Source organism: Dermacentor variabilis, chromosome 11, assembly GCF_050947875.1.
Source record: "Dermacentor variabilis isolate Ectoservices chromosome 11, ASM5094787v1, whole genome shotgun sequence".
Lineage (NCBI taxonomy): Eukaryota > Metazoa > Arthropoda > Arachnida > Ixodida > Ixodidae > Dermacentor > Dermacentor variabilis.
Genome location: NC_134578.1, coordinates 34,567,437 through 34,582,458, shown reverse-complemented (window position 1 = coordinate 34,582,458; position 15,022 = coordinate 34,567,437). Strand labels below are relative to the sequence as shown.

Below are 15,022 nucleotides of genomic sequence, written 5' to 3'. Positions count from 1 at the left end.
TCCAAACACATGAAGAGGAACTTACTAGTTCAAGCAGAAACTGTCCGACCTTTTTTGGCAATCCCTCAGGTCGACAGCTAACCGCCAAAAAGCTCTTCGCTGGCAGCGCCCAAAGTGCTACCGAGTCCTACGTCTCTTATTTTCAAGAGGTCCTCGCCCTTAGTCACAAAATCAATAGGTCCATGGTAGAGTCCGACAAAGTAGGACATGTCCTCAATGACATTCGGATAACGCATTTAACCTCCAGTTTTTTAACAACGTTTTCACTGTCGACGCCATCATAAAGAAATGCCGCCGCTTCAAGCTAGCAAAGAACGGCTGTGTCGTCCATCACGTTTCCTGCCTGCCGAATACCGCCGCGACATCCTCTTGCGTCGACCAAGACAGCCCGCCAACCTCATGCAACAATGTGACTTGCATTGTGCGTCGCGAGCTCTCAGCTGTTTCCTGCCTCGCCCCTGCAGACGCCCTGGGACAACTCCGACGCAACAATATACTTGATCCACTCTGCTGTCAGCCAGGAAGTCGCTCACCTGGGCGTCCCCACCGCGTGCTCTGTTAATCACCCTGACGCTGCAGTATGACTCCTCCTATAGGACCATGGTCTACCGCAGCCGGCCCGTTATCGGAATCCATTTGAATGGTGCACACCGGACGAAAAGTCGATCTGCTTAAGCTGCGGCCGAATTGATCACGTGTCCCATCACGTGTCCCGCAGTCGTTGGTCGCCTCCGCCCCAAAACACCTTTTGGTATCCCTCCACTTCACCCCGAAGCTCTTCACCACGCCGCTTCCTCGGCACTTCCAACGCCTCTGGTGCGGACCAGCGTTACACTCGCTCGCCCTCACGACAACGTCGTCAGCCACCACAACAACAAGGAAGAACAACGCACAACCTCCTAGATGTTCAAGTACATGGCACACCTGTCAGAGCAATCATCGATACCGGCGCACGCATATCCATCATGAGCGCTCACGTTCGCCGTCCTCTGAAGAATGGTCTCACACCTGCAACCACTCGTGTCGCACGCACCGCTGGCGCAGTATGCTTGGCGTAGTGGGAATGTGTAATGCCCGCATAAGCATTGTCAGTCACTTTACAACCGTCTTTTCCATCGTCCTCCTTTTTATTGTCGTTCGCTATATATATATATATATATATATATATATATATATATATATATATATATATGCGCATGTGTAACGTCCTTCCTATAAAAAACTGAGTTAGGAGTCAATGCTCGTGTGCTACCTTTGCCTTGTGTTTCGTTCCTTGTGCACGCTGCAGTTTTAGAATGAATATACTACTCGCTTATTACTAACTTAGCAATTAGTGAACGTGAAATTTCTTGATCGTTGACCTCCTGGAGTCACCCTGCAAGCTCCCTCAAGCCGCCCCCCTTCCCCCCCCGTCTCGCCCCACACCGGTCAGGGTGTGGGGCGAGACGGGGGGGGGGGCGGCTTATAATATGAAGTAATACAGGGAAATCATTGAAATATCTGCATTAAGGAAGAATTAGAAATAAGCATGCATTCTCCTTACATGTCCAAGTGTTTCTCATGAAAAACATGTTTAACACATGCGGAGTCGATAACTTACGTGAGTGGCGGTGCGTGCGGAACCATTTTAGCATGGATCGTGCGACTTTAGTGCTCGCATAAGTGCGCCATTTCATGCAGTGTTATGCAGTAATATCTGATCGTCGTTTCCAGTGTGGAATTACGACAGCCGCCAACGAGACAGGTGGCCAAGTTTCCGTATCGACAAACTTGTTCACAGACTCAGCAGGTCATCGCGGCCAATTATATAGACGCCAGCGACGTATTTTCGCAAGCACTAACGTTTTCTGGAATCTGTGGTGGATGACGGCATTTATTTACACAAATCGACACGGCAACGTTTATTAGCCGCTCTGGCAATCACAGACCAATGTTATAATGGCATGACAGGATGCATCGCAAGTTCGCTTGTACAAACATACATATTTGCTTGTGAGTGAATGGACATGACATTAGCGCTTTGCTGAACAAGTCTTTCACTGACGGTTCAACGCCACTAAATATTTGCTTTCTTAATGTAAAAAAGGAAGCAGCGCCTTAGAAACTTCCTCGTTTCATTGCATATATCTTACAAGCAATGTTACAGGCTTCAACTAAAATCTGTACTGCGAATTGTTTTATGACGTCCAAAATATCAAGGGTGATAAGGAACGCCGAAGCAGCTTGCTATCCATCTGAATGGCTATCTTTGATTTTGATCTTTATTTTTTATGTTACTTTTTTTCCATTTGCCACTGACAGCAGTACGCCAACGCCACTGCGAGGAGTTATCCCTGTAATGCCCAGTCATAGTTCCACGTCCAGAAAAAATAGAGCACCTCATTGATGCATATTTCTGGCCCTCGAGAGCAAACTTATAAAAAAGAAAGCAATGAAATAAAAATTTTTTATAAAACTAGAAACCTAATTTCTATTGTAACTATTTAATTGTACTTGGATTTCTCAACTATCAGCAAATGAAAACTTGCTTCATTTTATCAAAAATACTGCTATAGGCTAAGCGTCTTTGTCGTGCTGAAATCACAATATTGCGGCTTCACTCTTCCGCGTAGTATAAATGATACGTCAGGCATCGCGGGGAGTTAAAGGCGCAACCCCTTGTTCAACAGTATAACGTCATGGCCACAAGAATAAGACAACGCATGTTTGTCTTCACGGCTTCAGGTTGCAAATACCCGAGAGGCAGGACGATTTGTTGCTGCCGGTGCGGGCGTTGAACATGTCAACGAGTCGCTTGGACACGGCGTCCACAGCCCTCACTTGCGCCCTGGCTATGGGAGCCCACGGGTTGACTGGGGACAGGTTGGCGACGGCCGACACGGGACTGATGGGTGACAGTGGGTTCAGCGGATTCCACGGACTCAGCGGACTCACGGGCGACGGACTGAAGATGCCCGGGCCTCCGTTGAGCTTACTCCGTCGGCCGTAGGCACGGAACGTATCGGGGATAATCGTGAAGATGTCCTTGATGTCATCGAGGACCCTGGACGACGACTTAGGGGGTTCTGCGTGGAGAAGAGGTGTTTGCAGCAAGCTCAGATTTGGATGTCGTGATTCAGTGTAAAAGCACCACGAATTGGCGTAAAGTACCAGCATGCCGTTGAGACGAGGTCGAGCTTCGAGCCTCAACATTTGGACATCGGCTGTCCCGTATTTATTGCTCGAACGTACCGCACGCAGTCATTGCGCTTACACATTTTCCGTTCTGTTAGAGGTGTTACAAGGAATTTATGCGGTATCTTTATCAACGTTTAAAAATGACAGTGAGAAGATAAAGAAAACATGCTTAATTGTATTGGGTATGTATGTAAAGCTATCACAGGGGACGTTGCCAGGCTTAGGTGCTGCAACGACACATGCACGCCGGATGTCGTGGCGATGCCGCATGCGAATCTGCTGAGGAGAAAGGCGTTCGAACTTCACATCATAGGGCCTGCTTTTTATTGGTTATACCACCTCGATTTTATCTTGAAGATAAGGATAAAGAATAAAATTAACCACATTTCTGCATACAGCTGTACCTATAGGGTGGACCAACTTCAGTGATTTCATTTAGAAATTAACTGAATTAGGAAGGAACAGCGCCAACTAAAACGACCACGAGAGGGAGAACGACACAGGGCAAGCGCCAACTTCGTCTATCTTTATTCACCGAAAAATCAGCAAATATAAGAAATATCACCGACATGCGCGCAAGGACAACAATGCATCATCTGCCAAACCGTTCAATATATGACATTTCGCTTTTAAACAGGGTCACGGAAGGATCACTAACACAGTTTTTTTTTCTCTTCTTTATATGGAATACCTCCGAAACCTCGCGTGCGCATTTTTCGCAACATTACGCAACTTGCAGTGCGTGTGACCAGGTGGCCAAACATTCGCCGTGGAAACAATGCCTCTACTGCAAAGAGTGTGAACCACGGTCCCGAGAGATAAAGATTCTTGGCAGAAGCAAAGACACAAAGGCACATGAGGTTTGAGAGGCATTCCATATATAGAAGAAAGAAAAAAACTGTGTTAGGGATCCTTCCGTGACCCTCTTTAAAAGCGAAATGTCATATCTTGAACGGTTTGGCAGATGATGCATTATGGTCCTTGCGCGCATGTCTGTGATTTTCTTTATATTTGCTGAATTTTCGATGAATAAAAATAGATGAAATTGGTACTAGTCCTGTGTCGCTCTCCCTCTCGTGGTCGTCTTAGTTGGCGCTGTTCCTTCCTAATTCGACTATACACCATCTAGCCCATATGAATGTTGTTCTGAACCATGTTTAGAAATAAAAGGTTGCGCCACGCGCCAAAAGATGATAGAAGAAATGACAGAACAAGATGGTAGTCTAGCGTATACCGTTTGCTTGTTCTCTCCGATGACGGAGCATTTTTTTTCTCAGTTGCGTTAAAATTCAACGCTGCGGAAAGGCTGGAAAGCATAGTCCCCAAAACGTCAGGTAAAATTCGAATCTGTCTGTCTGTCTGTCTGTCTGTCTGTCTGTCTGTCTGTCTGTCTGTCTGTCTGTCTGTCTGTCTGTCTGTCTGTCTGTCTGTCTGTCGATTGATCTATCTATCTATCTATCTATCTATCTATCTATCTATCTATCTATCTATCTATCTATCTACCTATCTCACCCGAGATAGATGCGGCAGCTCTCTTGCGGCCTACTAATCCCTCCGTCAGGTGGTTCTGCAGGCGTCCCGCGATGCTTTTGAGCGCATCCAGCGTGCTCACAAGGGAGAGGGCGTTGGGAAGTTCTTGCGATGAGGCGCCTGCTGATGTCAGGTAGTTGTGCAGCTCGTCCAGGGTCTGCATGTACTCGGGCTCCTGGCTGCGCAGACGTCAAAGCCGACGGGGAATAGCGGCGTAAAAGACTCGAAAGACACGTCGGACGCGCGCACGTTAGCCGTGAGAATTCGGTAGTGGAGAGGGAGGGAAGGGGAGGGGGAGACAAGGGCTTCGCGTAACGTCAGTGTAGACCAAATGGAAATAGGAAAAGTTTTGTCCACATATTTGTGCTCTGGAACATGAAAACATGTGGCACAACTCCTGCTCACTCCGAAGGAACAAACTTTACCATATGCACGTTTATGAAGGGCTAAAATGCTTCATGCAAGTAACCTCAGTTGTCTTGAAGCGTTAAAATCAATCAGGTAATCGATAGTCAATCAATAAATCAATATAGCAGTAGAAATAACGATGAATCAAGCGAGAATTCCCTGAGAGACTGAGGGAAAGAGAGACGAAGGAAAATGAGAGACAGGAAGGATAGGCAAAAAAAACTAAAATCGATTTGTTACCCTGCACTAGGGGAAGGGGAGGTCAGAGATAAGAAAACAGAGAGTGAAAGAACTGAAAGAAAAAGAGCACGTCCACGGAATAAGAGCGCAGGATCGCGATGACACCAACGAACGTTAGACGCGTTGGTGGAGGTTTCTTGTCCTCAATGAATTGCAGTGCCTCCATCGCTTTCAACTGCATTGGCTTACATGGCTGGCATTACAAAAGAGTTTGCTCTGGCAATGGAGCGCGGTGAGCGTGATCTAGCGCAGTCGGGACCGATAACCAAGAAGACTGCTTTGTGAAGTATGGTGTGATACGATCGTTGCCACTGACCTCTCCTCCTTGACCTCTTCGACCTTGTCGCGTGCGTGCGCGAATCTTGTGGGCAGGGTGCGGACCATGTGGAAGAGGCCACGAGCTCTGTCCGGGTACTCCCGCAGAACGCCACGCAGGTCTCCATGCAGGATGCGCTGCATGTCGCTCATCACGCGCCTGAAGTCGAATATCACCTGTGGCAGCCAACGAGTATACAAGTGTAAAGCGCGTGTAAGGCCACCGCGTGATCAAAAGAGGCTGTCACAAGAAACTGCATTACAAACACCAGCTTGATCTAAGCAACCAAGATCTGTGCACGCGTAAAAATTCGCACTTTGCAAATAGTCGGGATATGACTACGCACAGGTCACGCCGAATACAGTCTGTGCTCAACGCAGGTTCTGCTTGAAACTTGCCAGCTGCCTTGGCTTTCAAGTTACGTACAACCTTGCGGCTCTCATAAACGCATTCTAAACGCACTAGTCAACGTACCGCCGTCCTCTACCGGTGCTACGTATGCTCTGCGCGGCCATACAATGCAGCTGAACAGGCAGGCCCGGTCACCCTTTACGGTTACTGCCTCGGAGAGGTTGATTGCTATTTTGATTGTGCGTGTCTTCGTAAGTTTTGTTGTGCATTCGACTTAATCCTACCACGGTCTCACTCTGTTTGCAGCAATACAGGGGCATCTCAACGTTGTAGCTAGAGAACGTACGCCCAAACCGGCCGAACGTTGAGCTGCTCCCAGAGCAATCGGCGGAATCAGGTGATCAATCTCGCTTGTCCTTTAAACTCCAAGCTTAAAGCGCCTTTGATCGCTTTGAGATGGAGTATGGGGCACTGCACGAACATTCGAAAGCGACCATTTGGATGTGCCATAAGAATGCGAGAACTGGCATGGCTTCACAATACTGAAGATAAAACTTTCACTGCAAGGATTTAGTTTGCTAGAATAAAAACTTCTCGACTTCCGTTAGTATATAGCAGCGATGAACCGTCTTCTCACCTGAAGAATCTTCACCACTTCAGCAAGGATGGTGGGGTGTTTGTCAATGGGCTTGACGCTAGTAAACGCGTCCGTGATGCTCGTCAAGTCAGGAATCTGTGGGGCCTCAGGAATGTGAGGCTTGGATTCTGCCGGTGGTGGCGTTTCCTTCTTGCTCTCAGGTTCTGCAGGTTCTACAGGTCCCGCGTCCGCTTTTTCAGGGGGCGGTGGCACGTCGTCTTCCACTGGTTCTTCTTCGGAGGATTCCTCCGGTTCTGGGGCGCTGGGCTTCAGTTCATCCTGAAGCCTTCCCAGCTCCTTTCTGGCACACTAAAAGTAGAACATCCAGTTCGCACAACAGCAGTCATTAATAGAAAAAAGTTCTCGTCCGACTGAAAGTTGGAAAAATGAACATTTCGCTAATAAATGACGAACTTATATGCGCAAAAGGTTAAGACAGAAAAAAGGAAGCAGACAGAAAGAGACCCAATACTAACTTATGTGCTACTAGCTTCGACAGCCCTACACCAACTGTCCTAACGTTGTACTTGGCTACTAATCCTCAGCGTTCCATTTGCTAACTTTATGGAAGGCAATTTACCAAGGTTCTCTCCTGTAAGCAGTGCCTCTCAGTGACATACCGCCTTCACTAATGTGTTTTTTGTCGCATTGTTGGTCAAACCCTGTTCTTATGAACGGATATCTTAGGTATCTTATCGGAACATATGAAAATAGTGTTTTTGGACAGGGTGCTTAGCAATGAATTGTGTGGAATAAAGGCTTCAGTGACCCTGTATTCACACAGGGCAAGGGACCAGGAGAATGGCGCCTAAAAAATCAAGGCATGGGCGTTCTGTACACCATGACATGTTGTGTTTCTGCCAAATCCTGATTGTCGTGAAGGAGCTAGACATAATTAATTAAGCGCTGCGTTATATCCAAGCTTGTCTCATTCTCCTACTAAATTGCACTGGGCGAGACGTCGCTACAGTCGGATCAAAGATACATGTTTCATTTGAGTTTGGTTACAAATAGGAAGTAGCGGTAACTGCCAAATGGAAATATTAAGACCACTGTTTGTCACGAACGGCTTACCTGCGTAAAGGCCTCGGCGGGAGCAACCAGGCCATGTTCCTGAATATTTGAAGAAGAGGGCATTGGTTAGGATTATGAACAAAGCGCAAGTCAGCTGTCATTGAACGTAGTATTTGTTTGTTAACTGCACATTTAGTCCATATTATAAAAGTCGCAACGTTCACCTTCGTTTAAATTACAAGTAAGGAAATTTATTCACTTCTTTCTTTCTAACATTATCAACGAAAGCTGTATTTCTGTTAAAATCTTGTTATCTAGTTGTTGTACGTAAGAAAATGGAAGGTTGGAGGGAGAGGGGTAAGTGCTTCTGAATGAAATTTAATTTCTCAGGGGCGTAGGGGCTCAATGCTTTAAAAATAAAAAAAAACATATTTGTTTCTGGTGCAGTCAATGTTTTACTCTGCAGGCAGTCTTTTCGTTTGATTAATACTTCTCCCACAGCATAAACGAGTTGTTTTGTGCATAATATTGAGATGCACCAGTGCCGTTCGCTTAAATGGCCTGATGTTATCACGCATAAATATGTGGCTTTGTGATTGAATGACACATCAAAATATGTATCATGGACGTCACCACAATAAAACCAGTTTTGGTTTCTGTACGTCTTTCTTTGACAAAATAGATTCAAATGCATTTTTGTGGTACATCGCATAAAGATTTCACAAGAGAAGTTATCACCCTTTACCAACTTTCCAAATTTGTAGATTGGAATACTTTTATGATTCTTACGATAACAATCTATGCTCCCGAACTCTTTCTCTACGTTGCTGTTGGAAGAAACTAACAGGTACATGTGTGCACGTTGCCTCTAGATTGACTTCGCAATACTTACGTCCTCGGTCACTCCTTCCTGGGACTTCAGGCACTGCATAAAACACAGAAAATAATATGTTATGGCAATGATAAACTTATTTCAAACAAAATTCAATCAGCCGGGGACAGTTTACTAGATTTATAATTGATGTTAGTTGCCTTGCAAGTGTCGCGTAACGAACTTAAAATATTTTAGACCTTGCTGAGCATACATTCAGTCGGCTTGAGCAGGAGGGTTCTTGCACATTTTTCCTTCAAAATAATGGTTTAGAGAGAGAAAGAGAAACGAAGAGGGAAATATACGGAGGCTGCCCTAGTACGCGCATTTGTTGGCAACGCTACACTTGGGTAGGAGAAAGGGGGAAGAATGACTTAGGCATACACAAAAGTTTAGAGTTTCTTTTTCCACGGAGGCTTTAGATCCATGGAGTGACCTGGGGACTCTGGACCTCGCGCTTTGTTTCGATTAAGGCACTTTTCGATTAAGGACTAGTTGGTTGCTGGCTCTATGCAACATGGTTATAAACAGCGCATTTTCAGGAGGGGACACAGAAAGAATGCACAGAGGACAGTCCCCGACTTCTTCCCAGACCACAAACAATACCTTGAAAGTCTATTGGTCAGAAATAAAGAACCGAAATTGTTAACAATTTCTTCTAAATTTTAATGCAGTTTCTTTCTTCAAATTTTGTAGACCAGACCACAAGTCTTTCAACGAGGCAGAACTGTCCAGACTCCGTTTCATACATCAGAGGCAACGCTGTGGAAGCTGCGCAAGTAGTGCTGTCTCCAAAGTTTATCACTCCGCGCGTTCCGTCTATGCTTCACTGAGCGCCAGCGGCGTTTGCTCGCGCGAGCATGCATACGTGAGGATGCCGCGACGGGATGCAAATAAAGAACAACGAAAAGCAAATTGATATAAAACAGCATTTTAGCGGCCGAATGGGCGCATGGTTTGTCTGCTTCTAAGGGTAAATTGTTATTTTCATTCAGAACTGACCTTGTATAAACATTTTCACAGAAATCGGTCAAAAGACACCGAACTGTTTCTAAGTGCGAATGCAGCCTCTGCAAAAAGTGTATCTAGCCTCCACAGCGTTGCGCCTGATGTATGAAACATATGACTAGCAGGTAGACTATAGACGCTTGTGCCGCTGCATGGGATTGTCCATACTGCATCTATTAGCCTCGTCGCCATCAGCGGTTCTGTGTAGGAAAATGCCGCTAATTTCGACGGCCGCAGACACAGCAGAGTTCTAGAGGCACCGCCGAATAGTCCTCGGCTGCCTAGACAACATTAGACTGATTAAGTACAAAATACGCATTTACTTGGAAATTTCGAATTTTAAGGCGTGCATACTGTCTTATGGTGCTGGCACTATGGCATCGTTAGTATGCACTTGCCGGCCTACCTTCGGGCTTGTTGAGGGGAGGCATGGCAACTGCTGTACCCTAGACGTTAGTCTGTTCTTAGATGAGTGGCGGACATTTGGCGTTAAAATAAAAGCTATTTTGTCTCTCTCTATCTCTCTCTCTGTTATTTACCAGAGACATTGTGTTCAGATCTGCGCATTTGCTCAAGACTGCGTCCTGTGTGTGTTTCCTGTCCAACTTATTCTCGAGCCGCTCGCACAGCTGCACGACGGAGCAGCTACACTTCGAAGCTTCATGGCACGCGATAATGCACGGCCCTTGCGGAAGTCAACGAGTCCCAGGAAGAGTGGCCTCCATTTCCTGGCTCCTTACTAACCTAGCTCTAACCTAGCACCCGGGCTATACCCAGTTGGGAAGAAACCTCCCTGTACTAGCTGCTTGCTTGGTATCGGGTTTACTAAGGCACTGTTCGTTCATATTTGGATGGGCCAACAGCCGTACACCTGCGACACTTGTGGCTATGACGAAAATATGTCAGGCCTTCCGTGCATTCGCCCGTGTCACAGCACGGCGAGGAAGGTGCTGTGTACCATGCTAGAGACACTGAACACAGCCGGTCACTGTCCGAGCAAAACATACTGGGACTGTAGTGACTACGGACGTGCGCTAGATTCAGCCGGAGAGCAACAGGTCACTTCCTGCAGTCTATGTTTTGTTTTAAAATTGTTTTGCAGTTCACGGTGCTCAGTGACTTATGAAATAGGTTGTAGTAGCGACTTGTGCCGCTTTAATGATATCCGCCTATTCCTGTTTATGGGCTCACCCTTTCTCCCTTTCCATCTTTTTAAATCTGCTTTCCTTTTGTCCCCGTGCAGGTATAACAAACCGGGCTTTTTCAGCCACACTGCTTTTTCAGTTACCTCTTCCTGTCTCTCTCTCTCTCTCTCTCTGTTTAAGCTGGCAGAGCACTTGTGCCGTTATGATCCAAACAGTAATATTCGCCTTAATCGCGAATATTTGGCAATTTCCATAAGCTACGCCATGAATGTACAGCACAGGGGATTTGTGGAGTTTAGAGCATCCAACTAGGCGTCAATAATACGCCCATAGTGATGAGCACCAGAATATTATTTTTTGTTCCGTGCGCTTTTATGTCTTGTGTAACTGGGAAAAAAATATGTTTTGCAGTTCACTGTGCTCAGTGACTCATGATAGGCAGTTATGTGCAGGCTGGGACATAAGCCAACTTGCGCAAAAGTAGCTGCACACAGTACTAAAGGCGAACTCGGCGAGCTTGTTATTTAATTCTTCGACATGGTTAGGTCGGAGAGATGATATATGCACAAATGCATCGAAAATTCAAACAAAAGTTGCGAAAGTAACACCATAACGGTCCTATGCCTCGCCCATGTTCCTGCAGTAACCTAGAAATAACGTCTCAAGGTGCAACACGACCCGTGTGCCGTGTTTAAACTCATTTTCCTGAGTGTTTTCCAAACCGCACTGCTGGATTAGCTGGACCGATCAGACAGCGAACATCCGCACATAAAGACCGCTCCCTCAAACGCTTTTCAATGTTTCTCGAACGGGAAACGGTGCAAGTGCGTTTTCCTTAATTGGCCACATTTTTTTTTCTTTCTTTAACTGGCCATTTTCTCTTAATAAGTCATAAACGCTCGTTTCCGGGCTGTGAGCTTCCAGTATGAATGCCGTGAGCATGGAGGCACTCACACCGTATTTCGGCCTCACACGAGGCCAGCAGTGAAGGCAGGACGAAGGTGATTAATAACGCCATCTGGTTTGATTTGCACGAAACGCTAGCAGCAAACCGTTTATAGACAGTGTAGCTTATTTTTGTAAGGGCTGTCTTTTGGTGTTCTCAAGGCATCTCACTGCATTGCGATAAAGAACCGACGGGGAGAAAAACACGGGATAAACGAATATGAGCTTCCCAAATTGGTCAAATGTTCGCACGCTGAAGCATGATCAGATTAGCTCTGCGTGCCAAACTCTTGGAGACTGTTCCTTAAGGTATACTAAGCGCCTTGGACAGTACTTGAATAGAATTTACGTATCCATTAGTTCTTCGTCGCGCACTACAGATAACGAGTGTCTTTGTTGTAAGTTCCATAAGCTTCCCAAAATCGTTACAGAAAGCTTATGTATTTCGCGAAAAAGAATTTTGACGAAAGGCGGCATGTGCTTTTCTTTCTTACTTTTTCCTTCATATTTCTCGCACAGAGAAACAGGGAGAACATGGTGTCTCAATAGCAAAAGTTTGTCCATGCATTGTTACTGCCTTCCTTATTTGTGCAAAATGCTGTCAAGCTACGCTTTCATGTTGCGTTAGCAAACATTGCTTTATAACGAACTGCTGTGTTTGCAATATGTAAGTTTGTACGACCGTAATAATCCAAGCATGCAAGCAAGAAAGGCTTAGATAAAATAAAATCTATGAATATCCTAATGAACAAGGTTTTTGCGGGAAAATCCTAATGGCTTGTAACATGACTCACTTCAGGTATGGCAGACTGGCTGGGGACGTCAGTTTTTACGAGCTCGTCGCTGTCTGGAAGCTTGATGCTGATGGGTATGTTGTCTACAAATTTGACGGCAGCAGGTGCTCCTGATGATGAAAGCAAACAGAAATTAGTTTCAGCCCAAATACGTGCAGATGAATTCCTTATAACAAGGGATTAAGGGGATGCAAGCCTGAACTTTAAAAAAAAGGCATTGCAAATTTTACACTTGCATCTTCCTTAGATATCAAAATAGCGCTCTCAATTCGTGCGCTTCCGGGCCATGTACTTTAATCTGTATACAAGCCTCACCCTCCCCCCCTCCCCTAGGCTACACAAATTAGCTAAAGATAAGCCTAACGGCTGAGTTGCATAGCGATGAAACTTACTGCTTTATTCTGGCAGGAAAAACAGCATTTTCTGCAGCTTTGCAGCAAAGCCAGGTCTGTACACATGTAGGTAACTTACTGATGCGATTTCTTGGGATAGAGGTAGCTTCCTGACACGTATTTCTCGAGAAGGATGCAAAGCTTCATTTGCGCCATGCACAAAAGCCAATAACGACGTCAGAACGCTACTTTTAGTCTTAACAGAACTCTGGGCACAGTTTAACAAACATCTTTCTAATGCCAGGTGTCCTTCAAAGCTACCTGAACATTTCAAGTCGCAGAACTAGATCGCTTGGCCAGTCATCTAGGCCCTCAAATGCATACATGACAACACATATTTCCATGCATTCTCGCCCCATGCACTGAACTTGCATGTAACATTGATATTTCGCAAGTTTAGATCATTTATTGGCAATGCCTTTGCTCACCTTGTAGAAATGGCACGGCCATGGCTGCAACTGCTATAAGCAGAAGCATTCTAGCCGTTCTGTCTACCATGGCTGATGTTTCTAAACCTGCAACAAAACAATTCAAATTACCTTCAGCGGCTGCACGTGTAGGTGCTACAAAATGTGGAAGCGGAAGCTTTGCAATAACTTTGAAATAGGCTCCTTGTTTTTATGATCACAATATTTAGCCTATAACAGCAAACTCAGTGCCTTTCCGCTTTGCGAGAAAGGATGACGAGTGAAGCCGTGTTTGTGGGCCCCTTAATGGCGAACTGCACCTCTGCCGCGGGTCGACCCAGCATCGCACTATCTTCAGGATTTTTTTTTCTACACGCTGACACAATAGTGGGGAAAGTAGCCCTTAACCGCTTCGCTGTAAAAGCCACTTCGCGTAAAGTCTGGTGGTGGTGTTCAGATGGTTACAGAACATCGTAAATCGCGGCATTATGTACTGCTAGCTCGTTATTTTACAGAGCACTGAGTGACCATTAAACTAAACATTTGCAAACAATTTCATGTATTTCGAGAATAGTTTTCTTTTTGTTTACAGAAAAAGTATGCCCTGATGTATCATAGTGTCCATTGTTTATTAAGTGAATTATGGTAATGACTACCCGTGTGTTCGAACCAGGGTAGGTAATTGCATGGTAGCAGTGAAAACAAAGTTTTTTTTCTCCATAGTTCCGTGTTAAATGCATTTCATAACAGAACGGGCCTATTACCTGGCAAGTGTACAAGTCGCAAGTAGACGTAATCATTCGAGGAAAGTTGAGGCGCAAAAATACGACAACGACGGGGAGGATAGTCTACCTGGAAGTTCCTCGAGCACTGCCTCATATTCGCAGCTACAGAGCTGCGAATACGTTTTACTTGTTGCCTGATCCGCTCTCTTAAAAAAAAATATTGGCCTCTGTTATTTTTCTACGTCAGTATTTACCGATGTGACGCACACGTTTAGAGAAGTTATACTTTAGTACTATACGCGAATGTCTTGTAGTATCGAGGCGCCCGAAATTATGCGGCGTCATGTGGCCCAGGATATACAACTCCGCCTCCCTCATTCGAGAATTACTTGATAAAAACTTTTAGTGCTTTTTGAGCAGGGACATTTAACAGATCACCGCTGTGTGATAACAAATTGAGAGTTTTCATTAAAGAATAGTTAGTTAAACTATTCTATTCATTAAAGAATAGAATAGTTAAAAAATGAGGTTTGCCTGCTTTGGGCGAAATAATAGGTTGTCTACGTGCAAAGACACATGCAATAAAATGATGTTCTCAAGTAGTACCAGCAAGCGCTAAGAAGATGTATAGACTGGTAAAGCTAAGCGTTTCTTTGAGCTTACTCTTCTCAGGATTACTGTGTAGAGTGGAACTCAGTGAAAGTTCACTCCAGCATTCGTGAATCAACATTGCCAGCAAAACGCACATCGCAACTTCGACGATTACATCCATATTACACTACCCGGTCACCTAGGGCTTCAGAAAAACGGCTGTCTTCTCTATGAAGGTTTAGATTAATGCAACCCGTTTCATTGCTGTGTACTATAGGCTTCAATAAAAGCAAGCGCAGCTGAAGTTCGACTTCTAGGCTTTCTATGCAACCCATAGACGAAACTACAAGAGGGGTACTGACCTGATTATTCAGAACGATCCAAGTATCCCAACAGTTCGCGAAGACCAATGTTGCGGACTGTTTACTCCCCGAAGTAATTCTGAGACATCGGCACTCGCCCGTTAAGAGA

General features: G+C 45.3%; 1 protein-coding gene across 1 annotated transcript; it reads right to left on the bottom strand.

The window, feature by feature from the left end:
• Positions 1 to 1,886: 1,886 nt before the first annotated feature.
• On the bottom strand, positions 1,887 to 15,022 carry LOC142564295 (uncharacterized). The gene is made up of 9 exons (XM_075675242.1): positions 14,914 to 15,022; positions 13,257 to 13,343; positions 12,437 to 12,546; positions 8,566 to 8,598; positions 7,734 to 7,772; positions 6,660 to 6,968; positions 5,672 to 5,847; positions 4,690 to 4,886; positions 1,887 to 3,065 (listed from the first exon to the last, which is right to left on the bottom strand). Exons 2-9 carry the CDS (start codon positions 13,324 to 13,326, stop codon positions 2,713 to 2,715), a joined length of 1,287 nt encoding a protein of 428 aa, XP_075531357.1. The 5' UTR covers positions 13,327 to 13,343; positions 14,914 to 15,022; the 3' UTR covers positions 1,887 to 2,712.

Coding starts and splice junctions, on each gene's coding strand:
- LOC142564295 (XM_075675242.1), bottom strand. CDS start 13,326: ATGGTAGACAGAACGGCTAGAATGCTTCTGCTTATAGCAGTTGCAGCC. Junction 12,547..13,256: donor GGCCGTGCCATTTCTACAAG/GTGAGCAAAGGC, acceptor TTTCATCATCAG/GAGCACCTGCTGCCGTCAAA. Junction 7,773..8,565: donor AGGAAGGAGTGACCGAGGAC/GTAAGTATTGCG, acceptor TCAAATATTCAG/GAACATGGCCTGGTTGCTCC.